General features: G+C 49.6%; 2 protein-coding genes across 2 annotated transcripts in view; both read left to right on the forward strand.

The window, feature by feature from the left end:
- Positions 1-3,207: 3,207 nt before the first annotated feature.
- Positions 3,208-5,157, forward strand: LOC119101256 (uncharacterized). Its single transcript, XM_037224557.1, has 2 exons — positions 3,208-3,431; positions 3,802-5,157. Exons 1-2 carry the CDS (start codon positions 3,420-3,422, stop codon positions 4,405-4,407), a joined length of 618 nt encoding a protein of 205 aa, XP_037080452.1. The 5' UTR covers positions 3,208-3,419; the 3' UTR covers positions 4,408-5,157.
- Positions 5,158-6,784: 1,627 nt separating this feature from the next.
- LOC119101673 (uncharacterized) overlaps positions 6,785-25,370 on the forward strand; it is a 30,003-nt gene continuing 11,417 nt past the window's right edge. The window contains exon 1 of the mRNA XM_037225087.1: positions 6,785-7,554. Within this exon, the coding sequence (XP_037080982.1) occupies positions 6,785-7,554 (770 nt within the window). The remainder of the gene's footprint in view (positions 7,555-25,370) is intronic.

Here is a 25,370-nt window from a genome sequence, read left to right on the forward strand (position 1 = left end):
ACGGGGCGACGCGCGGCTGGCGTGTGGCACGTGCTAGATGGTCCATTTTTAACCCCTTATGCTTAACACGGGCGTAAAGAGCTCACGAAACAGTAACAAAACGGCAACACATAGTGTAATACAGGGCGGACATGTTGGCAGCGTACGGTCTTAGCGACAGCGATGGCATTGCGAACTTTCACCGGGAAGTTGAATGGTGAATCGCATGAAGCCGCGCGCAGGGCTATGCGTGCTGTGCGGCATGCGTGCATGAGTGATCAAGATAGATGTGTCCGTTTTCGACGGTCTTTCACGCCTTATGCCATGCCTTAGCAGCCAGAGTAGCTAGAGGTCCGAGTCTGCAACTTCAAAGCGTCGAGCAACGTACCGTCCACAATCCGTGCGAGCAGCACGACGTTGTGCGCCGCTGGCTGCGCCAGAAATCATAGGGCCAGCCAGGAATGGCAGCAGCTCGAAATACAGTCCCGAATGCAACACGCTCATGTAAAAATCGTCGGCAGGGTCACGGCATAATTATGTCATTATGCGCACCATTCCTCTCCTCTGTTCACCACCATTTTAGTTCACGTCGGTTGCCCTACGCTGCTCATAGATAAAGTTAAAGAGCTTTAGTTCAGCCTTTTCACGTGGTCCAAATGGTGCCGTTTATTTGTCCAGTCCCCGCTGGCGAATATTTTAAGCAAAACGGCAGAACACGTAAGCGTCATATATTGATGGTAGCCGGTCGTGGTTATTCATGTTTGGCTCATTCATTAGCTCCAGCGAAAACGGTGAGCCGCGTCATGATGAAATGCGTCATTTGAAGCCATTACTTTGCGAAACGTTAGGGACAACATGCCCATTGGGCGAAATACAATTTATGACTTGTGTAGTGAGAGATCTCACGAAATGCAATTAGTTTACGCGGAGCCCACTGCTACGGCAAAACATCACGCCCAGTGGTTTCACCATGTGTATTTTGGAGTCATTACAGAGTATGGCAACACATTAACACGCGCTCGGGTGGGTGGTCAAATTGACCTCCCCGAAGGTTTTTCCAGAATGATTTCCGAACGGCGCGGCGTAGCCGTGCCAAATTTTGCACAGCTATAGACGATTGAATAGCGGATCGTTCGACAAAAGACAACTTTGGCAGATCAAAGTCAGACCATGGTTTCGGTGACAGCAATTTCTAGAGAATCGTCCAATCTGATAAAATAACGGAGATTTTGATGAAGCCATACGTCTCTGAGATGTTTTTTTGGGCACCACAAATATTGAATAAGTAAATGACGTTGACCTAAGGTCAGACCAAGGTCAAAGCCAACCTGATTTATTACTCTAGGGCTTGCTGTATGGGTTACTTTGTGGCGCTCATTTTGAACTCATTGTGAACAGAAACCGCATTATACATCTTCCATTGACTTGTTAGAGGTCATAACAGGTCATTGACCCAAAATAACACAAGTCGACTTTTGTTTTAGGGACATACTGCCTAGCGTAATATTTGTCGCTTAGTCAAATGCAAAACTTATAGCAATCACAGATGATTTTGGCCATCTTGACCCTCAAAAGGTCAAACAAGGTCACTGACTTTAAATGAGCATGTGACCTTTTGCTTAGAAACGGTTATCTAGGTTCTGGGGGCACTTTGGAGTCCAACCTGGAACGTGACTTTATTTGACCTTTTTTGAGCCGAAGGTCATAATCTATGAACCTGAAACCTTGACCTAAGTGAGTTCACGTACAGTTCAACACACCCTGTAAATTCTGTATCTCTAGCTTTCTTAGTTCCCGAGATCTAAGGGGGTTAAATTGGCCCCCCACACCCAAGCGAAAGGTATCTAACCGGCCACCCGGGCGCGCGTTAAGGCATTCGCAGCATCGCTCTCCCGGCGCGCATTCGCATGTAAAGAGAAAAGAGGAAGGGACGACCAGTCACCGAACGATTGACGCCAAACTTGGTGGAGATTCACCGCATGTCGCTGCACGGAAAATCGCCTTCCAGGTGAAGCTCGCTTCTATGATCCGCAAGCATCCCTGGTACTTAGCATATCTCGCCTGATGCCCTCCAGATATCCCGGGTAGCCGGAGCTTTCATTGACCAGGAAATATATTAATTATGTTTCATACATTCGGCAATAATGCCGGAACAAATCGTATATAGGATATATCGGAACTTTCATGCGTTTCTGAGGAATCAGTTCTGTCGCCCAGTGAAGCAAGCCCGCAGGTACATGTGTAGGATTTACTTACATTCCTAATCAAGGTAAACATTAATGTCCATGGGTGCGTAAGCATATTTCATCGTGTGTTAAAAGCTGCATCAGGTACAAAAGCTGACTGATAGTGAATTTTGGTCTTCATTGGTACTGTCTTACCGATGGTTTGTGATTGTGATCAAGGGTGTCGCTTTGCATTATTTTGTGAGGGATCAATATCGGGCGAGGGCTATGCATTGTGCATTTCTATTTCACGGTCACGATCGCTACACTCAGACGAAACTGAGCTAAACAGCCATATGCTGTGAGACTCAACAAGTCGACATTCGTAAAAATAAATGGGCCGAATCCGTCAAGAAATATGCGCTTTGGAGGAGGGAGGTTATAGGGCCTCAATCCCCCAAATAATTTGCAAAAATCTACGCCTCTGAATGTTATACTGATGTGTTTGATGTCTGACCTAAAGGTGGGCATCTGTGTCATGCGTTTTGTTTATTTTCTTGTGAAATGAGATAGTCATGCATTTGGTCTTGTCTCGTTCTACACTCACTCTGTTGTGTTTTTAACTCTGTACAACCTCATTGGGTCAAATTTGACATGCATGAGACCGAAGGCATTTTGTTATGTTGTTACCAGTGTTGATAACTGGGATTGAGTTTTTGGGCGCTGCTTTTAGTCAGTGCTGATGTCTATTATACGAATGTTGTACAAATCTGTGCCCACAACCGTATCCATATTTTTCTAAAGTGTTTCGCCCGATCCGCGAATGCAGTCGTTCGATATTGGTACCGGTGGGTCACCAGGCCGATGAAGGCCTCTGGAGCCAACCAACCACCCGCGAAACAAAACACTGCGTTCGCCGCGTCACGGCGTCGGGAATGGAGGATCGCTGTGCGCTCGCCATTCCGCGAAATCGGACCACATGACGCCAGCGATTCTTTGTTTTCCAGATGCGTGGCCGACTGAGGCACCGGTCGCCGTGTCACCGGTGAGATCACCGTCACCGTCAGCAGGCGGCGTGTGACGCCACCCACTTCCGGTGCGCCCGTCAACAAACTGCGCCCGTCACCGCTATCGAGGGTCGAAGGTCCTGACACGCGGAGGACGTGGCCGAAGCAGCGACGCCCCTACATAACGGCCGCCGGACGGTGGGCGAGCAGCAGTGGAGCGGTGACCCGGGGAGCGATCGCACCAACGCCGTCCAGAGCGCAGCACGCCATGACTGGCCTGGTGAGCTCCCGCGGGAGAACAGCGCCTTAAGCCGCTGGTCTGCGCGCCGAATCTGCCGGGCTGCCGCATGATCCTTGTCGCGTTGCGCTGATCAAACCATGACAGTGGTAAACAGCATAATTTGCGAAGGAGTGCTAGTTTGACAGCGCAGATGCTTAGACCGTTGTCAAGCCCTTGCATTCAGTTAATGAAGTTAAAAGGCATCTTGGCCACTGTATGCATCGCCAGTGTCTGAACATCCAAGGGCATCCTCATTTCTAGCTCTTCGTATACGGTGTGTAAGCTGTCCTTTGTAATAAGAATGCACGCTATGGTAGACGGAAATTTCTGTGGCTTTTGCCTTGATCGTAGGTCGTTCTCATGTTTTCAGATTAGTTTTGCGGTACTTGTGGTATGTGCATCAGCAGCTGTCAGAAGACCACTGGGGCTCAGCCAGGACGGCACCTACTGGCCTGAGAAGGCTCAGGGCCGTGAGCGACTCCTGGGGCTCAGCCAGGACGGCACCTACTGGCCTGAGAAGGCTCAGGGCCGTGAGCGACTCCTGGGGCTCAGCCAGGACGGCACCTACTGGCCTGAGAAGGCTCAGGGCGGTGAGCGACTCCTGGGGCTCAGCCAGGACGGCACCTACTGGCCTGAGAAGGCTCAGGGCGGCGAACGACTCCTGGGGCTCAGCCAGGACGGCACCTACTGGCCTGAGAAGGCTCAGGGCGGCGAACGACTCCTGGGGCTCAGCCAGGACGGCACCTACTGGCCTGAGAAGGCTCAGGGCGGTGAACGACTCCTGGGGCTCAGCCAGGACGGCACCTACTGGCCGGAACTCGCCGACAACTCTCACGGCGGAGCCGGCGCGGCTCGCGGAGGTCAGGGGTCAGGGATGTCCAGTCGCCGCCAGCGTCGTCCGGAGGGGCTCAACGGCAACCACGGCTATGGCAGGTCCTTCAACCCGGCCGCCGAGTCTGCCGGATCCCGGCAGTAGATGATCGCGCCTGTTCGGTGTGTGTGTGCGTGGGGGGGGGGGGGGCCGGCCAGGCCTGTCGGCCTGCGTGGCTCAGCTGAAACGGAGTGGCTCGAGCCGAAAGGTCTTTAGCGAATGGCAAGAGTGGTCTGGGCCCGGCACTGCAGATAGCGCACTAATGTTCTGACTGTCCGATCTGGTCATCTAACTCGACCGGTGGGTGTCGCAACAAGGCGCAATGGCCGCCGCCCGGCATTGTAACGGGGCGCAACGGCCGCCGCCCGGCACTGCGGTGACCGGCGGAAAACTGTGCTCCCTGGATGGCTGGGACCAGCAGGCATCGGCATGGCCCCAAGGCTTGTTGTAGACGTCCCCCTGGATGGCTGGGACCAGCACGCATCGGGACCGTCCCGAGGCCTGTTGTAGACGTCTCCCAGGATGGCTTGGACCAGCACACATCGGGACCGCACTGCAGCCTCCTGTTGTAGACGTCGCTGAAGTGGCCATATAGTCGATGTTTTCGCTCTTGTTTTGGACGGTCTGTACGAAAATGCACTGGAATGCTCTGCGTTATTAGAGCAGCTTGACCTAATGATAGTTTTGGTATTGTTGCACGGTGTCGCTATCGATTTGGAAAGATTTTGCGTGCATTGCTACCTCCTACTCTGATATCTTGTTACTAACCAGCCAATGTTGTCAAAAAAGATTAGTAATTACACCTTGTTGAATGGTGCCATACCATGCCGCAGGTAAATAAACAAATAAGCGTTACATTTTCTGCTGCACAAGATCACACAAAATTTTGAAACGCCTTTCAATGCATGAAACAATGACTTCCTTCCATAAGAGCCATGGCAAATAACTTAGAAAGTATAGTCTAAGCGGTAAAACAAAAAGAGTCCTGTTCCACAATGTTTTAGCACGATTTACCCGGCCACATAAAGAAGACAGGTGGGAGCAACGACAAAAATACCACACACAAAATTTGCCTAATAATGCAGTTATTTATACGCGCCAGAGGTCGTTACATTTCCTCTACCCAGCCCATCTGCTATCCATGGGGCTGTGTCAATATCTACGTACTAATCTTTCCGAATAATAAGAATTAAGAACGGTGCGAGGCAAGCAGACCCCACCCCCCCCCCCACCCCCCTCACCCCACACACACGCACACCCACCCACCCACCCACACACACAAACACACACACACACACACACATGCACACACACGCACGCACACACATGCACGCACGCACGCACGCACGCACGCACGCATGCACGCACGAACGTACGCACGCAAGCACGCGCGCATGCACTCAAGCACGCACGCATACATGCACGCACGCACCAAACACAAACTCATGTTAGGATGGCCGAAATACCACAAAAGAAACGCGGAGTGTGATCTGCTACCATTATTATCTTTCTGCCTCTCGGCATATGACCTTTTTTGACCTGTTTGTAAACATCGCACGAAGTTGGCATGCATCGCACGATATGAAAAAGAGGACGTGCTCTTTTATGGCAAGGAAAGTATGGTTGTAAAACGGTGAAGAAATCCACGAAAGTGTTCGGTGCCTTAGAACGGTGGCATGAACTGACACTGAGTATCAGCTCAGGACCAACATTACTTTGTCACCTGGTGAGACTTTTAATGGCATTTAGCATGCTTCTCAACAGATGACATACAAAAGGTCAACATATATTCATGTAAGGAAAAGAACGCATGAATACTGGCGCCCAGCAGTTCTGGTTCTAACCAATGTACACTGGTGAAGCAGACCTCATGGGTAAATATTCTTTCGAAGAGGTGTATGACATTAGTCCTACTATTACTGCCAAATGTTCAAGTAAATGACGCATTGCTTCAGATGGAACTTTGTTTGTTGTGGCCTATCTGATGTCGTTACAAACTTTGTGTCGTCGTCGTCGTCGCACAAACTTTGGACACTAATCAATATCATTCCATCGGGGCAGGTGTATAGCAGGTCAGAGGAGTTTGGTCCGTTTGTTGCATGTCATTCCACCGTACCACACTGATCGCATTGCTCAACAGAGCTACACATCTTTCTTGAAGTGAGCCCCACCTCGCCCCCGGTCGGAGTCGCGCCAGGTCCGCCTGACTTGGAATGGCCCGTCGGCGGCGGCCTCTGCTCGGCCCAACGCCAGGCGTCGCCGCCGTCGGCCGCGAGCAGGTGGCCGCCCTCGGCGCGCTGCGCGCCGCACAGCCGACGTTGGGCAGTGGCCGGTGCGGCGCGGCAATCGATGTGTTTGATGGCGACCCGCTCCGTGGGAGACGCATATTTGATCAGGCCGAGCAGGTGCTGACGCCGTCACGATGATGACCCTGCGGCCACATTTGGTGCTGAGCCGGCAGCGGCGGCGGAAGCGTCCCGCCATGTCCACGGCCGACGATGCAGTGTCGGACACGGCGGTTCGGGTCAGCTCGCGGGGCTCGCCTCGGCCGGAGGTGCTGACGCCGTTGGGCAACGGCGAGCCCCCCGTCTCCGTGGCACGTCTCCTGCGCCAGGAACGTCTCAAGAAGGGACGCCAGCAGCGGAGGCCGCTGCGACAGCGCGTGCGTGGCGCCACGCTCACCACCGCCAGCCTGCTGGTTATCGGTGGCGGCGCGGCGCTGCTCTTCCTCGTGCCGATCGTGGTGGACCCGGCCGTGGCGACCCTGCGCGCCGACTTCGCGCCGCGGCCGGCCGCCTGTCGCACCGAGCGCGTCGAACGCTTCCACACGCTCTCCGCCTGCGGCTGGAGCTCGTGCCGCGAGGGCTGTACCAGCGACCTGTACCGATGTCTTCACGTCTACGTCAGCTACGTCCCGGCGGCAGACGAGCCGGCGCCACCGCCCGAGGCCGTGCTGCTCATCAACGTGAAGACGTGCGGCTACCCGCCACGCGTGAACTGCTCGGCCTTCGAGCTGGCGTACGGTGTGGAGGGCCGCGAGTTCCCCTGTTACGTAAGCCGAGCCAATCTGAGCGTGACGGTGACGGATTTCCGCGAGGGCGAGTCGGCGGTGCTGCTGGCGGCCGGAGTGGGCGCGCCGGCCGCCGCCATCCTGCTGGGCGCCATCACGGTGGCCCTGCTTCAGCTGCAGCCCGCCTGCTGGAAGCGGCGGAAGGTGGGCCACGCCGAGTCGCGGCCACCAGTCAGCCAGAGGTGAGTCAGAGCCGATACGTGACCTGGATACGGCACGAGATGTGCTGGGGCCTCGCCCCTGCTCCCAGCGAGGGGCAGGCTGCGCAGCGGAAGGGGCCCGGTCTGGGTAGCGGTGACTTGAAACCTCCTCCGTATGTAGGTTCGAGTCGGGTCGGATGTAGGTCCGAGTCGGGTCGGGCTTAAGATCGAATCCGGACTCGTAACTAGGCAGTACTTGAGTTGAAGTGAACCGATCCTACTCACGGATAATCTGGACTCACGACTAGGTAGTACCTGAGCCAAAGTGAGCCGATCCTACTCACAGATCATCATGCACGGATATTGATGTGTGTGGAAGTTTCACAGACCTTACCCCGATCAATGCTTTTTCCCAGACCGGATCTTTCAATTTAAAATGCAGCGGACCCTGCCTCAGATCCGGATTCAAGCCCCATCAGTGTCAATCAGACCTTTTCTGGATTTCCCGCACATGTGGGATGCGGACTCAAACTAAAACTAAAACTAATGGTGTTGGGGCTCAACACAAGACTGAATGAGGTGGAAGTGAAACCATTCCTAATACGCTGTCTTTCTGTCGGCCAGGACATGCTGGAAGCCCACCTAAATAAGAATTGCACAGATTGCTTACAAAGTATCCACTGAAAAGAAACTGCATTGTTTTGAGGCAATGTGTTGTAAGCACACGCTTAAAAAACAACTGCTAACGTACCCTTCAAACCATCTAGAACCCACTTTTATAAATCGAAATACCATAGACATAAATACTGGGTTTGGGTGCACCCAACCAAACTCAAATAGAAGGATTTTTCATCACTGAGAATACTTTGTAGCATAATTGCCAAAAACTCGGGCAATCCACTACATGGCCCGAGTATATTATAAAAATTGGATGGAATTCCATTTTAACACATGCCCGGAGGAGAATCAATTTGCGCCTTCCCCCCCCCCCCCAAGATCTTTCCAGAATAATTTCCGAACAGCGCAGCATGCCGCACCAAATTTGTACGACTTTCGGTTTCCTCGAACGGCCTCTGGCGTGTCAAAGTCAGGCCGTGGCTGCCAGCGGAGGTAATTTCTGGGGAAGTCGTTCAATTTGATGCGATTCTGGAGCGATAGGCGAGGACTCTGATATAGTCCATCATGCAATACGGCATTTGAAGTTAGGATTACGAGTCCTACTGAACTAGGTTCAGGTATGACGGTAAGACCGAGGTCAAAACCAACATTTTTTTTAGCTCGGTAGCTTGTTTTATGAGGTAGATTCTGATGCTTATTTTGAATTACTTAATAACAGGAACAGCAACAGATGTCTTCGATGGTAAGCTACTGACCTACAATGACCCAGATCAACTTTTCGTTCTTACACACTTACCGCCTAGCGTATCCTTAGGGCTTTATCAACTTAAAAATCAAAACAATCTCTTAAATTTTTGGTCACCATGACTTCCTCAAGGTCCAACAAGGTAACGACCTAAAACGAACACCAGCAAACTTTGCTAAGAACGGATGTCTAGCTTCAAGGCCGTTGCACAGGGAGGTCTAGGGCACTTAAAGCATCAATATTGAGTTTGGCCTCGTTTGACCTCACTTAGTCTAAAGGTCATGAGCCATGGATCTCGCACTTTGACATAAGTGAGTTTAGATACACCCCAACGCACGCTGTGAATGTTATGTCTCTATCTTCCCTAGTTTTTTAGGATCTTAAGTGGTGAATGCCCCCCCCCCCCTACAAGAGCAAAAAGTTTTCAATCGGCCATCCGGGCGCGTATTAAATGGCGGCACGTTTCTACATTTCACCAAAGGTCCGTACTCAAACGCATCTCGCCAACGGTCATTGCCAGTCTTCGGAGCACCTCGACCACACACGGATAAAGATGGATCAGCTGGTCAACGGTTATTATGGCGCCTTGCATGCTAGATGTAGGATTGTTGGACTCATAGCCATCGTAAAAAGGAGATATACGTTCCCAGCACGCCAGCGCTTTGCACGAAATGCATGTCAAAAGGACGGTAGGAATAGCTTATAAGCCAAGCAAAGGCAAGGCAAACGTGTCTGGCTACGCCTGATATATATAACGCCTGTGTGCACGCCGATCCAAATAAAACCGTTTTTCGTCGCGTATGGAACATGGAATTCGCATTGCCAGATCTAGCTGGATCTCCAGTAGGCATCGTATTTTGCCTTTCAGTTACCAGCACGACTTAAATTACAATTACAGGATTTTCTTCTTTGCCACTTCGTGCGTCACTACTTTCAACTCAAACGTGTGCATACCGAGTGTTGTTTTCTATATCTGTTTCCGAGTTCTGTTACCGCTGTGAGGACCGCAGCATGCAGTCGCTTTTGAGGTAGATGGCACTTTAATCTGACATTTTCTGTCCCCAATGAGGCTCACATTTCAGTTGCCTGTCAGATGAACAATACCACCTTCCAAAAAAACGTGTCTGCACAATACGGTCCGTCACAGCGGGCATGTGAAAAGAAAAATAAAACACGGTGCGTACAAAAACACGGCTATAGATCCGAACCTTCAAATGCACGCGCCTGGATGACCGGTTGAATACCCTTCGCTCGGGTGGAGGGCCAGTTTGACCTTTTGCGATCTCAGAAACTAAGAGAGCTAGAGAGACCAAATGCGCAGTGTGTTTACCTGTACGTGAACGCACTTAGGTCAAAGATTGAGGTTCGCGGGCCATGACCTTTGAGTTTTATCAATCAAACCAGGTCAAATTCTCGGCAGGTCTCCGAAATGTTCCCAGAATTTAGACACTCATTCTGAACAAAATGTCACATGCTCATTTAAAGTCAGTCACCTTGTTTGACCTTTTGAAGGTCACGGCGGCCAAAATAATACAAAACTGCCTTGAGTTTTGCGTTAGAATAAGCGACAAAGGTTACGCTAGGCAGTGTGTTCCCCAAACAAAATGTTGACCTGGATCATTTCAGGTCGGTGACCTGTTCAAACCTATAAGAAGTCCATGAAAGATGCATAAAGCGGTTCCTGTTACCAATAAATTCGAAATGAGCACCAGAAACTAGCCCACGCAGCAAGTCTCGAAGTATTAAAGCAGGTTGGTTCGGACCTTGATCTGGCCATTATATCTGACCCTAGGTGAATGGAATTTGTTCATTTAATTGTTGTGTCGCCTAACAAGGCATCTCAGAAGTGCATGGTCTCGTCTAACATTCCGTTGTTGCATCAGATTGAACGGCTCTCTAGAAATTGACTTCGCTGAATCCATGGCCTGTCTTTGCCCTGCCGTAGGTCAGCGACCTTACAAGGTGCATCTAAATTGTTGGCACCGAACGATCCGCTTTTCAGTTCCGTACAGCTATGCTAAGTGGAGCGCGGCTAAGCGACGTCGTAAGGAAACCATTCCGGAAAAACCTTCGGGAGGGGGTCAATTTGATCCTCGCCCGAGCGCGTGTTACATGTCGGTGATAACCTACTCTTCGTGATTTATACAAGGTGGAGCCTTTAAAACACGAGTAGTATTTAGCATTGCTTTCCGCACATCGTCCATCAAAAAAGCGGTATATGCAAGCTACTGCATGCCTACTCTTCTTTTTAAAAACTGGAACTTACCATGTTATGAACTAACATTTCCTGATGTGCCATACATCTCTTGCTAGTGTGGCACACAACCTCACGTGGCCGTGCACGGTTAAAGGTTAACCTCAGCCATATTCAGAAGCAGACAGTTTACATTATCAGCTGTTTAGGGAATAATTGGGTGGTTGGCCTTAACACCGGAAGAGGGTTGCGCTTTTCAAGCCGTGGAAATCTCTTCTCGAGTGAAGCATTTTTTCTGTTGGAATGTGTTAACTGGCATTTGTTTCCCTAGTTCAACCGTTGCACACGATTCTCTTCAAGTGCTAACCACAAAGCTGTAACTGTCGCGGTCCATTAACTCACTTGGGAAGTTTGAACCGAACTGTCTGTTGTCATGATGTATCTATACTTGGCTCATGCGACATTACCTCCAGTTTCTGCTATCTTAGCATGACTGGTGGAAACCGACATGTTTCACTTACTCTGCTGTTTAATTTAGTCTTTGTTACTACTCGTGTTTTATTTCTTTTTGCCATTCTTGGGCATCCACTTTCTGATTGCTGGCTTTTTCTAGTGCACTGGTCACTAGCCCGCGCAAGTAATCCTTTGAAACAACTTTTAATGGCTTCTTCCTGGTCATCTCTTTATGTTGAAACTGCAAATTTTCAGAAAGTTGCATACCATATTCTGAGCATACGTTGCTTCATGATGGCGTTACTGGATGTTGATATGGGATATTTTGGGATAAAGATTTCTTCCCAGCCATGGTCGGCAATTAATGAATTGAAATGGTTCGCAGCAATTTAATGTCATCATCAAATAGACGTCACAATATTGTAATGTCGGTGTGCTCTTGATGGACGCTGCTGAAAATTACATTATCAATGGAAAATTCCACAATATTGGCTCCCAATTTAACATGGCAAATTCACCTGCTTACATTTTGAGCTGTTGGTGTCTGGTTTTTGGAGTTGATTTTACTAGTTGTTAGTGGCAGCGTAGACAGAAAGGGCGCTGGCATGGAGTCGACAAAATTATTTCTATGGTCTCTCTAAGCCGTGTTGAGTACGCGTTAAGTTAAACCGCTGGAAGATAACAACACGTACCTGCGGAGGCGGGCCAAGTCAGCGCCAAACACCCGTGGCAGCATACACATTACACATGTGCACTGCGCAAGACATTTATATCTTGTCATTAAATATCGTTACTTGACATAACGACCACACACCTAGCGGTCACCGCACTAGTCGGAGGCCGCTGCATGCACGAGCATCTCAATATGCAGATCAAGGCGGTCTGCTGAAGATTGGGACGGGGGAGCGGTTCATGCTCAGTACAAAAGTGACGATTGGAATCGAGGTCCCTATGCTGAGCTCGCTCAACATGCAGCTGACGGAGTGAAACACGGCTTCTGGTGGTGGGAGGTAGCTAATTATAACACATCTTCAAGACACATTTCCGACTGGAAAGTTGGGCCGTTGTGGAGGGACTGACGAAGCGGCGATGTCCTACGCGGCCTCTAGAACGGAGCTCCGATCAACGGCAGCTGCGGACCGACCCCACCAGAACACAAGCGGTTGGGCAGCGACGGCAGCCAGATCATGCCCCGTAATTGATTTCCGCTCCAATCGTCGCCATCGTGGGTCGACCGTTGGCGCCCGCTCCCGTACTGCCCATTACCCGATCGTCGGTCGGTTCGACTAACGCCGAGTGCTTCTGGCTGGCGACCCGTGGTCGCGGCAGGGCACCGATCGACCGGCATCGGCGGTCGCCGGACGCCGCCGCCCCCCGCGCGGCCTCGGAGTCCGTGCTGCCGACGGCGGCTCGCGCATGCCGCCCGAGCTGCATTTGTAACGTGCGCCGAGCACGCACGCTCAGACGAAAACGCTATAGCTCACGCAAACGGGAGTCGGAAATTATTACGGGCCCGCGCAGACTTCTGGCTGACCCCCGACGGTAATATGCGAATTGCTCCAGGCATGCAAGTTGGAACATGTTTGTGGTTGGTTGAAGCACAGACGTTTCAGTTTGCCCCGAGTAGGTGCTCGCCAAAAGCAGGAGAAAGATGGCGCCAGCCTCTTATAATGATATATGAGCCAATGGCACGATTATTTCTGCAACTCCGGACACGCACGTATTGAAACGCCACTGCGCTGCCGATCTGGACATGGTCGTCGACGCTGTCCTCAGCTGGAAACGTGTACCTGTAATATGAGAGTAGAGGTGCCCTCGTCTCCTGAACTCACATCTGGGAATATCACCTCGTTGTTGCGAACGCTCTCCATTCCTTATCAATTTTAAAGAGATGGGCTTACGTTCTCACCGAAACCATTGAAACCATTTCGAAAGGTCCAGCAGGCCTGCAACATTCCGGATCAGCTAACAGACCACTGACCTGTTCGCAGGAGGCACTCCAAACATTGATATGATAATTGCACCGCTATGTCGTTGTAAAGTGGTTAGCCCGTGATTGGACTACGTACCAGGGTGGGGTGGGGGTCGAGTACACCTCTCTGGGTGGATGACCATGACCTACTTTCGCTTATATAAGGCGGCCAGGAAGCCGGTGGCCGCTTGCTCCGGCTAATGCTACGCTTGTTCCTAATCACCCACCAGTGTTTTGGCATGGTTGCTGGCGCCACATATGCTACAGACAAATACAACATGTAAACTTGTAAAACTACGCGTAGCCCGAAGGGGCCCGTATGCAGTTTCACGCAAGTGTTGCACACCGAGCCGCCGTGCTCCTGACCGCGACGTCGAGTCTTGACCTTGCCTGGCTCGGTGACCGCTGCCGTGCGCCTGACCACGATATCGAGTCTTGACCTTGCCGGCTCGGTGACCGCTGCCGTGCGACTGACCGTGACGTCGGGTCTTGACCTTGCCGGCTCGGTGACCGCTGCCGTGCGACTGACCGTGACGTCGGGTCTTGACCTTGCCGGCTCGGTGACCGCCGCCGTTATCGGTGCCACTCGGCCGGCCCACATCGACCCCAGCGTGATTAGGAAAGCAGCGCCATATGCCCTGGCTCAGAGGTGTGCGTGTGAACCCAATATGCCGTGTACGTCAGGGTCGGTTCCTCACGCGCACGTGACTCGGACGGCGGCAGCCCGAGCGTTTTGTTTGGCGGTTTCCGTGGCGTTGATGAGGTGATTGGTAGCGACGGAGGAGATTGGCCAACGCCTGCATATGAGCGCGTGACTTATGGGCATAGGCTGGCAAACAGTGTACTGGCATGCAGTGGTTTTCCGTGTTTAAACTACAGCTGCCGCTTTTGAGCCCACATGCCCGTAAACCGGGGCTCAAAACCGCAGGGCTGGCAGCGTGTATTGGTTGCAAAGTGGTCGATTTCTGAGGGCTTTCAAAACACGAAATTCACAGAGCCATTATTTTAAAATGCTATCTCGCTGTAAATGCGTTCCGCCTGGCTTATATAGCAAATGCGTCACTTGCAGCAACAATAACTATATGGTATAGAGTACAACGACATTAATTGGCTAATAAAACAATATATACAAAACATATGCATCAGCTACCAATAGGCAGTTCAGCAGCATTCGACTGTCAAAATATTCCTTCTGATCTCAGCTTAATCTGGTATATACGCTCAATGAAATAATGTCTTCCACTACAACATAAAGACAGAGTGAGTGCCAAAAAAGGTCAGAGGAAACATAACAAAGCTCAATGAGTAACCAGGTGATGACGGAGAGTATGTCTGAGCTGGCAGTTATGACCAAAGTATGGGCATTCTGAATAAGTATGCTGACTTAAAGCTAAAAAGCGAATCTTATCACCCAACTGCGTAAAATACATGTTACTAGCCATATTGTTCAGGTGCCATGTTCGGCGCTGCAGTTGTGTGTATCAGGATTCCAAAAAGGAAGTACCAAATAACCATCTGGGTCTTTAAATATCCTTCTGGCTGTTATGATTGATCAGGCATCACCCTTGACAAGAGGCTGAAAATCCTGAAGCAATTTAGATTGTTTTATCGTGCACACATTTCACCTTTCACACCAAACCTTTCACATTCGCTGCATATGTGCTAGAACTTCAACCCCGGCATTTCCACTTCCACCTTATACGCGTCAATATCGTGAGCATTTCTTTGCTATCGTATCGGAATGTTTCCCGTACACCTTCTTCCGCACACATTTTTCACATTTGGTGCGCAGACCCTTATTGCTCCTTCTTCCCTCCGGTCACGCTCGGCCCTGTTTGAAATGTCGCCAGCACGATTGTCAGCTGGAATGCGTGAGTTCATGCGTGCTGATGGAGCGTCGATGCGAGGGTTGACAGGAAGGTATTAAGCTTTGTCTTCCTTTTTCCTTTACCTTTTAGCTATACTTTAGCCTGGCATATTGATTTAACATGGCATGTGGAAGTGTGGAATCTGCTTTGGAATTACCATCTAAACTACTCGTAAATAGGGTGCTTCTTTTCATTCTTATCTAATTACACCATTTTCTTGCCTCATTTTAGTTTTTGATTCCATTTTACTGGGACCGGCCTTCCTTTTTCTGCTTCCGTTACTGACATGAATACCATCCTTTTGTTAAACTCGTATTATTCCGACAATGTCCATTTCGAGGCGCGAGGCCCTGTGTTTCTGTTCTCCATGTCCCACGGTCACTCCAACGCTATCAATTCGCTAGGTAACCCAACCACTCCCAGCCCACTCACTATTTCCCCCTTTGCATGGAAACTCTTGTACCAGGTAGTTCAAGTCCCTTCTTATCTTATCCTACGTCGCATTTCCTCAGATTCAGAGAAAAGTACACCCATCTAACCTGCTCGCAGACAACAGAGCTCTTATATCAACCTTGCGCCTCTTTGTCAGAACGATTTTTTAATGTACCAGCGCTTTTTCACCATGCTGATGGCCTGACAAAGAAAAATCTGGCAGCAGTATCAGCCAGCACGTGACGTCACAAGCTGCGTGGGTTTGTGGTCACGTGATATGACGTAGGGGGAATATTGGCCTGTGTTTAGTGCTGGCAAACGTGGTAACGACAGATCGAATGAGACCCTGCCTTTTATTACCGGTTCGAAAATATGTTCAAAAATATTCACCAGTTAAGTTTAACACTCGCCCAGGTGGCTGGTTGAATACCCTTCGCTCGGATAAGGGTCAAGTTGACCTTTCTGAGATCTAAAAGAAAAATAAGAAAACTAGAGAAACCGAATTCATAGGGCGTGCAGGCCTGTATATGAATGCACTTGCATGACAATTATACGTTCCTACATAGGCGTAGGAACGTTTCAAAAAGTGGGGGTGGGGGCCAAGCCCAGGGTGTACTTCAGGAAGTTTTTCTGGAAGGCGAGCCCGATGACCGGCGGAGAGGGGGGGGGGGGGGTAGAGATGGAAATTGTTTTCGCTGTTTATTCAAATGTCATGGCTGCTATGCTAGCTATGCATCTAGAGCTGTTTATCACTGGCGCACAATCTTGCCTATTCGACTTATCTGTCATTTGGGAAATAAGGCTATCCAGCTTCTCTATATTATTCGTCCATTTTAACATTGTCTTTACTGGGGAGACGAAATTCCACGAGCGGGTAGGTATTTTGGGTCATTAAGGAAGCATTTGTCTCCACAGTGTAGATGCCAAAATACAGTATGGATACAGGCTGGTGAGAATTTTGAAAGTGGATCGATGGCTCACAGTGCGTCAGGTTTTTCATGTGCCTTCATTTCGCTGGCTGCTTTTCAAGAAATAAGACTTGTCGCAGCATTCTAGGTGAAAACAAATTCGGGACCTTGAAACTGCTAGAAACGATGTGACAAAATTCATAAAGCTGGAGATTCTCTTTTAATACTGCAAGCCACATAATAATGCCTATCTGTCACATGTTCCTTATCTGGACCCTGCTCCTGTCCGCCGTCGGTGGTCACTGCGCTGGCCTGGATGTCTCCCGCATGACTGACTGCGAACTGATCGTGTGGCTACTTCGTTGCATACTTTTGGTTCAGCATTACTTCTACACAGTGTAAGAAACTTGTGTTGGACACCTGCAACAATATTTTTCCCGAATTGTCTTCCCTTATACCACCCCATCGCAGAAAAATAGCCTCCGAGAAACTGTCTGCCTTAGGTATGGATTGGACCAGCCGGCACTTCATTGCCCATCATGCAACGCATACGACTTGATCTGCTTTTGTCTGTAGGGGCGTAGCCAGAGCCTTGCCAAAGAGGAGCACGAGGTTGACAAAAGCCCATCTTATAGTGCCCCCCCCCCCTAAAAAAACCGGATATGGCTTACTTGTTAACAAGTGACACGGTTCTCTTCGTTTTATTGCTATTTTTACCTTGTTACCAGAACAGAAACCAGCAGCTACCGTGAGCTCAATTCTGTTTGCATTTTGAGGTCAATAAACTACAGAAATCAGGCGTTGAACGACTGCATGGAAGAAATCACCGGCGCTCTTAATTTACAATGATTAGCTGACTCTTTCTAAACCCATAGAATTCATAAGTTTTGCCAATTTTTGATCTGGATTCTACAGACATTGAGGACATTGCGAAGGTAAATTGTACATCGATATATTGGATCCATACGACTTTGAAGACGAAAATTTTATTGCAGATCGAGAGGTCAACAATGTGCCGGAACATGGTCAAGTCATGTTTGGCTGGAAATGTTCACCGTTCAGTCAGAACCGGCTAGTGATACAATTTATGCAACGTGTTTTTTAACATGCGCGATCGTAAATCTTAGCAACAAAAATATCGACACCAGGCGTTGCAATCTCTATAGTCCGCGGAGCGTTGGCCCAGTAACTTATATTTGGCCGTGGCTCACCGGTGGACGAAAATGACGACGCTTCTGAAATGATTACCTTCCAACACTCTAATCAACTAGTAATAGAAGCTGTGACGTAATTCTGAGCACGCGCACTCGAAAATTTTAGAAACACAAGCCTCGACCCCTGGCGTTACCGTCTCCGTAGGCCGCGCAGCGTCGGCCTAGCACTAATGTTAAGTTGTGGCCAACGGGTGGACGAAAATGACGACGCTTCTGAGAAAGTATCCTTGGACGCTTCATAACATCAGCTCTTGTGTATAGAAGGCAGTCTGAGCGCATATTTCAGGTGTGCAATTTTTAGACTGATGAAAAGAACGGATTGGCCCCTAAAGCACGGCAAAATGGGGCTGGAATCTGGTGGCTAAAAAGGAACAGTGAAGGTAAAATCTCTATTTGTTCGTGTTTTCGCAGCTATTTATCTGTCTAGAAGACGGATTAACACGGCGCCCTCCGTCTGGCGGCACTTGCAGTGGCCGAAACTTTTCGGTTTTACCGAAGTTGCAACCCAGACCATCCCTGTCCTTGCTCTCGAGGTTGCGGGCGGGCATGCTCAAGCCTTTTGATGTAGTTTGCTTCCATAATTCATTATGAACAAATGAACGTTCTCAGACAAATATGGCATGACCTTGCTCGTTTTTTTAATTCATTTCGACCCGCACCATTTAACAATGAGAGCCCCACTCTACTCAACAGTAATGAAACCCCTTATTTCCTTCCGGGCGAGGTGGCTCTTGAGTACAACACCAGGGGTACATGACCGTTTCCGGTCAAGGGCTGAAGGGCCATTCCGTCCCATCGCAAAGTGTCTTCTGGCTATCATTCTGGTGGCACGGAGTAGGATCTCCTGGTTCATCCAGAGGCCATTAGATGGATACATCATATCACATTGTTCTCATCCTTGACACGGGAGGCCTTCTGATCCGCGCAGTTAGCCCCGAATCAGCACAGAAACCCTCATTGACGCTACAACGTCCCTGATCACCGCAGGTAGTCCGATAGTTGTCACATAGACTCCAGTTCCGTGTTTTTCTGTGTTTTTCAGAGATATTGAGTTCTCCCTGGCTGTAGATTGTGGATGAAATGGGGTTCCTAATCTGTATTAACATGGCCAACCCAAGTTCGTCTTAAAATGCTTAAGACCCTGTCAAAGCTGATTTCTTATAAGAGAACTGCGTAATATGGCACTGAACATGCGTGCTCGCAAGTCATAGCAATAACAGCCTCGACGCCCGGCGTTGCAGTCTCCAGGCCGTGCGGCGTCGGCCTTGCGGTTGTAACACTAAGTGATGGCCAATGAGCAAACGACAAAGAAGACGCGTGTTAAGGGAGATGGCTGGTGAACTAGGTAAATCGGCATGCATTTTTAATGCAGTGCAAAAGTAAGCCAAATGCAACCTTAATCTGAAAAGTGGCGGGAGGGGGGGGGGGGTGGAGTTAACATTGCGGGCCCCACACCTTGTGCCATGGCCCCCCTGCCCCCCCCCCCCCCCTGTTCCTACGCCCATGCGTTCCTAAGACATATAACGTTCGGGCCAGATACGGTCAAACGAGACCAAACTCCATATTGGTGTCCAAGATGCCCTCAGACCTCCTCATCTAATCGCCTTGAATGTGCATGCCCGTTAAAATTGAAAGGTCACTGGTGTTTATTTTAGGTCAATGATCTTGTCTGATCTTTGGAGGGTCACAGTGATCCAAAGTTCTTCGAGAATGTATTAATTTTTGCCTTTGAATCAGTGTTAAGGATTACGGTGCGCGGTATGCTCCTAAAAGCAGAATGTTTTGGGTCATTGGCCTACTATGACTTTTGAAATATTCATGGAAGATGTCAGTTGCAGTCCCTGTTGTCAGTAAATCCGAGGTGAGCACCAGAAACCATCTCATACAGCAGGCTCTCGAATAAAAATGTAAGTTGTCTCAGACTTTGTCTGACCTTCATACCTGATCCTAAGTCATTATAATTTGTTGTAATCCTTCAGTTCACTGTCTCAGAGATGCATGGCTACATCACTCCGTTGTTGCACCAGATTAAGCGATTTCCCAGAAATTAAATTCGCTGACAGTCAAGGCCTGTCTTTTACTTGCTATAGGCTAGCGATCTTACAAGGCACATCGATTTTGTACACCAAAAGATCTCTTTTTCAGTTGACTGCAGGTATGCAAAGTGTGGCGTGGCTACGCTGCGCTGTTCGGAAATTATTCTTTAGACACCTTTGGGAGAGGGTCGATCCAAATGGAAATAAGATCACCCTAATGTACGCACAGGAAGGACAAGTAGAGTACAAGGTTTGGGACAGGCATTGTGCAATAATACATCAATCATAGCTCGTCAACTATTAAGGCGCCAAGCTCGAATCATCAAGTGGTTCATGCTTGGGATACGTTAGGTAGCAGTCGATACTCATACAAAAAGGCAGCGTGTAGCAAATGGCAGTGGCATGTTGTGTTTCATTTCGTTCAAATTCGTTTTGCGTGCTCCTGTTGCCGCATGCAACAACTCCCTCTTCTTTTTAATTTCATGGTGCTCAAACACAGAATGCGGGACGTATCGGCCAGCATGATATTCAGGGTTATTGGTCTTTATGATGCAAACGTCACATGCACAGCATAATCCTTGTATTTAAGCCATTTTTCATTCCATATCTTCGTTTGATAGAGTTTAGACAAAAACATGATCAATGTACCACTCAAATTAAGAAGGGCAGATTAGTGTTTATTTTCATACACACAGGTCATAAAATACCCTTCAGGTTAAGGGGTAGTATTTTATGTGAACACTCAACACTGGTTAGCTCTACATGTCATTGTCATTTCTGTCATTAAACGGGGTTAGTACCTACAGAGCAGTGCATAACAGGTGTTACCACCCACGCGCTCGAGCATTGCGTGCGGTGTGGGACGAGCGAGCTGGCCAGCGAGCTGCGACCAAGCTGACGTGTCTGTCATCACCATGTACATATTACCAAAGTATAAACGAAAAGAGTCGATCGCCTTGGAAAATATAATAATGGAAAGTACTGTAACGGCTTTATAAAAACATCAAGAGGTCCTTCTTACATAAAGTCAGGGACAAAAGTGTGCTGATGGTTAGTAGCCGCGTGTAAATCCCCCAATGGCATGACTTAAACATTAATTAGATGACTTAAACATTAGTTAGATGACTTAAACATTAGTTAGATGATTTAAACCCCGCCTGGACTCCCATTTTTAATTAATAAAATAAACAAATTCGGAATTTTTTTCTAATGTTCGTAATTGTACTCCTAGGTATCGCAAAATGGGCAAATATTCTGTGTAGATAGTGGGCCTGATGAGTCGGGCAACAAGCCTGTAAGGTCTCAATTGCTCAAAGCTGCTCGGTTTAGGCTCCGCGTCCGTCATTCCAGATCACTTTTGGAAGAGTTTTCTGGAATAATGGACGGAATAATGGACAACATCGGCCGTTTCTAGCTTATTGCTGGCGCGCTTACGGGCTTGGCAGTAATGAGATGGGTTAGTGAATTATCGCCGCCATCGTCGGTACCAAGCGTTTCGTTTACCGTCTTCACAGGCTCAGGGTGATCAGATCTGACATCAGTTCCCAAAGCGCTTCAGAACTTGTGGATCGGTGACTCGCGTAAGATGGCAAATGATAGCATGAATCCTAGTCATTTTCACGTAGCTGTGGGTTTAGGCGAGATGTAGCCGATATTTGCGCCCGCGTTGCACCCTTTCTGACCAGTGTTGATGAGTTGTTTCGTTGCTATTCGAAACGTTACGTGCCCCATGACAATAAAAAATTGGAATGAAATCGCCACGTTGCCACATTGCCGCGTCGTAGAAATATACCTCGTGAGCTGTTAACCTCAGTGCCCTGAAAACCCTACAGCACTATTGTAAAGAATTGCGTTACTGGCAGCTGAAAGTTTTGCGATGGTAGTATCAATGGTTGCGAGATAAAAGCTTGTCAAAATGGTTACTGGCCGGGCCGCTACTCGCTCGTAATAAGAATACACCTGTGGTATACAACTAAGAAGTAAAGAACTAAAACTAAAACTACATCTAAGGTTCCATGGGCCCACGATTTGGCAACTACTTGAAGTGATTGAGCCGGAGGGCTCGTAAACTAGGTCGCCATTCGGTGCGAGCCATCCGCTCCTATGCGCTTTGCGCCCGTTATTGGCTGATGCGATCGTCGCCCAGGTACCTGCCGACCATTATACATGTGTTGAGTTAGCTGACCCGTGTGCAATGCTGGCGGCGGCGGCGGTGGGTTCAGCCCTGCCGGCTTTGTGGTGGGCTTCGCCTGTCAAGCCGTCTAATGGACAGATCCCTGCGGTGGTGGCTCGTTCTGTGTGTCACTTGAGCCGTCCTCAGCCGTGAGCCTCACAGAGACCGGCTACACTCGTGTCGGGGCGGGACCTGGGCGGGACCTGGGCGGGGGACCATCAGCTGAGCCCGATCGCGAGCACGGAGCCAGTCATCGTCCTCACGCAGAGCCGAGGTGGCAGGACCACAAGCGCCCCCGTGTAAGGTGGGCAGGCGTAGTCGGTCTCACGCGCCTTCAGTCGCAGGTGTTCATATCATCACTGAGCCGGGCGCCGTGCCGGGCATCGACGCACAGCTCCGTGTCTGGTTACCTCGCTGCACGTACCCTCAGACAATGGTCCATGCCTGGACTGTCGGGCTCGGCATCACTGCCTGGACTGCTGGGCTCAACAGCACTGCCTGGACTGTCAAGCCCGGCAGCACTGCCTGGACTGTCAGGCTCGGCGACACAGTCTGGACTGTCGGGCTCGGCATCACTGTCTGGACTGTCGGGCTCGGCAGCACTGCATCATTTAAGGCCCGCCAGCAGTTTGCATTCCAGGGTGACATGCGTGATGTGCAGAGGGCAGCGCCCCGAATCGACTCATTTTGCCGACGTCGCCGGTGGGCACGCGATGTCTGACGGGCGCGTCAGCTCTCCCGGCAGCCGGACTCTCGCGCGCCGCCGTCTGTACCTGCGCTTGCCGACCGGCGGTACCGCTGGCGTGGAGAAGTCGCCAGCGGCGCCGCCGGTCGGCAAGTGGGTTTAAACGATATCAGACTGCGGTTGTTACGATTCATCCCCTTGTCGCACTGCTGACGGTCGCTCTACCGCGGGTGATCGCTGGCACCTGCTGCAGACGATGGACGCTACCCCTGCTGCTCTGGGGAGACGGCGTCAGACCAGACGGGCGGTGTAGGGCGCTGATCGCCTCGCGCCCTGCCATTTCCATCACCTTGTTTTCAGATGGTACCTCATTTAGAAATTGTCTGCAAACGACAAACTCTGAAGGGATGTATTCTTCCTCCACTGTGGTGACATTGGTCTCGCGGATCTCCAATAGGTTCGTCACTGGCTTTAGGGTCGCAATAACTACATCTCTGTAGACCAAAGACCACTTCTGTAGATCACGTGCGCAGGACAACGCATAGGGGCCCGTTCCCAATAGTGTAAAGTTCCCTTAAAATACACAATCGCTTGTAAGGTCCATTCACGTAATTAAGAAATTAGGGATGTCATGCCATTGCGAGCCGTATGATGATTTGTCTGAATATCAGCATCAAAGACTACAAATCTCTACGGCGAACATCATTTCTATATGTTACCAGTTTAAATTGAATGCTAATTTAGGCTGCGAGTCCTATTCCAGCGTAGATTCGAGAACCGGCTTCAATTGCATTAGCATTGCTCAAAATACCAGCCAGCGTTAAGCCTGGGAAACAACAAACAGGCTCGCAAACAGGCGAGCTCATCAAACGTCAGAACGTGACGGCGTTACCATCAGTAGCGTCAGCATGTTTTATCTACTGTCACGCCGCAGCGGCACACTTGGTGCCGGCCTCAAAGAAATAAAAAGACCTGGACCCTTTCATCATTCTCACTTCCCCGTGACTGTCACTGGCCATGAAATTCTTCGGCTGTAAACCAGAACCGGGGATCCAAGCGGTGAACTCAAGCAGCATTGGTCACCTTCGTGTAGCAGGTCAGCGGCCCCATGTGGTTACGCATAAGAGCGCAGCGTATGTTCGCTAGCACTGCTGTTAGACTGTTTCTCCCTGTGGAGCTACTGTTCTCTAGCACTGCTGTTAGGCTGCTTCCCCCTGTGAAGCTGCTGAGGCTGCAGCCAAACGAGATCCAAGAGGTGACCAGTAATGCCGTGCAAACAACACATGCAACACATTGCCTTGTTCACCATGACCTTCTAGAGGTCAAACATGGTCACTGACCTAAAATGGGCACAAGTGACTTTTTCTTAGAACAGGTATCAAGGTTCACGGTGGTTGCATGAGAAGGTGTAAAGGCGCGTCGGACAACAATCTTGAGCTTGATCTTGTCTGACCTAATTTTAGCCGAAGATCATGCCCTAGGATTCTTAAATTTCGATGCATGTGAGTTCACGTACAGGCTAACACAGCCCTGTGAATTTATTGTCTCAAGCTTTTTTAAGTTTTAGAATCTCAGGGGGTCAAATTGACCCCTACCCCCACCCGAGTGAAGGGTATTCAACCGGCCACCCGGGCGCATGAAACGATTTTCGGTCAGGTGGTGCGGTAGACCGTTGCTGAGTCGGCTTCTTTAGACGCTAAACGTGGTGAAAATCGGCACTTGCCATTTGGAATACACCTAAAACTACATCCACGGGCCCATATCGCACTTGGAGAGCCGATAAGCATGGTGGAATGTCGTTTGTTTCGGAAAAATATGGCACACCTCCCGCTGGAGACCCCGTCTTCAGGCAAACTGGCGGGAGGCATATGAGAAGTTTCTTTCAATGACACAGATTGGTAGAAAGCTCAAATGAACTACAGGCCTTCACAGGTCGGGTTCACCCACGGGTACGCGGATTGAACAAGCAACTGGCCAGGTTGGGGACAGATGTTTAGGAAAATTCCAAGATTGGGTCTGGATACCGATAGATAACTCAAAAATCTGGGGACTACATTTAAAGACGAGACGGATTAATGCATCGTGTCATATTCAGGGCAGAAGAGGGGTACCATGTTAATGCTATATATATATACATATATATATATATATATATATATATATATATATATATATATAAGGCATACGCATCTGGAAAGGCATTGTCACCCGAGAACACATTGGCATCAAGCAAACACGCACAGAAACCTCTGCCTCAAAGCCATGCTCCATGTAATTTCCTAGCTTCGGCGTCCAAATGTCTTCAGTTTTAGTTCCTAGGGTAAGACTGGTTTGATTACAAAAGATATGCACTGGATTTCTACCATTCGAGAAAAGATATGCTGACCTTGACCCAATATGACACATCGCGGGTCACATGTGTCGCCGTCTACTTTTACCCATCCGATAGAGTTTGTCGGGAGCTACCGTGTTCCACATTGACGTATCATGATTCTTGTGACATCGCGATGCATCTATAAAGTGCTTATCTGGCCATTATGACCTGAAATGACTTGTCAAA

Source organism: Pollicipes pollicipes, unplaced genomic scaffold, assembly GCF_011947565.3.
Source record: "Pollicipes pollicipes isolate AB1234 unplaced genomic scaffold, Ppol_2.1 Scaffold_4881;HRSCAF=5763_pilon_pilon_pilon, whole genome shotgun sequence".
NCBI lineage: Eukaryota > Metazoa > Arthropoda > Thecostraca > Pollicipedomorpha > Pollicipedidae > Pollicipes > Pollicipes pollicipes.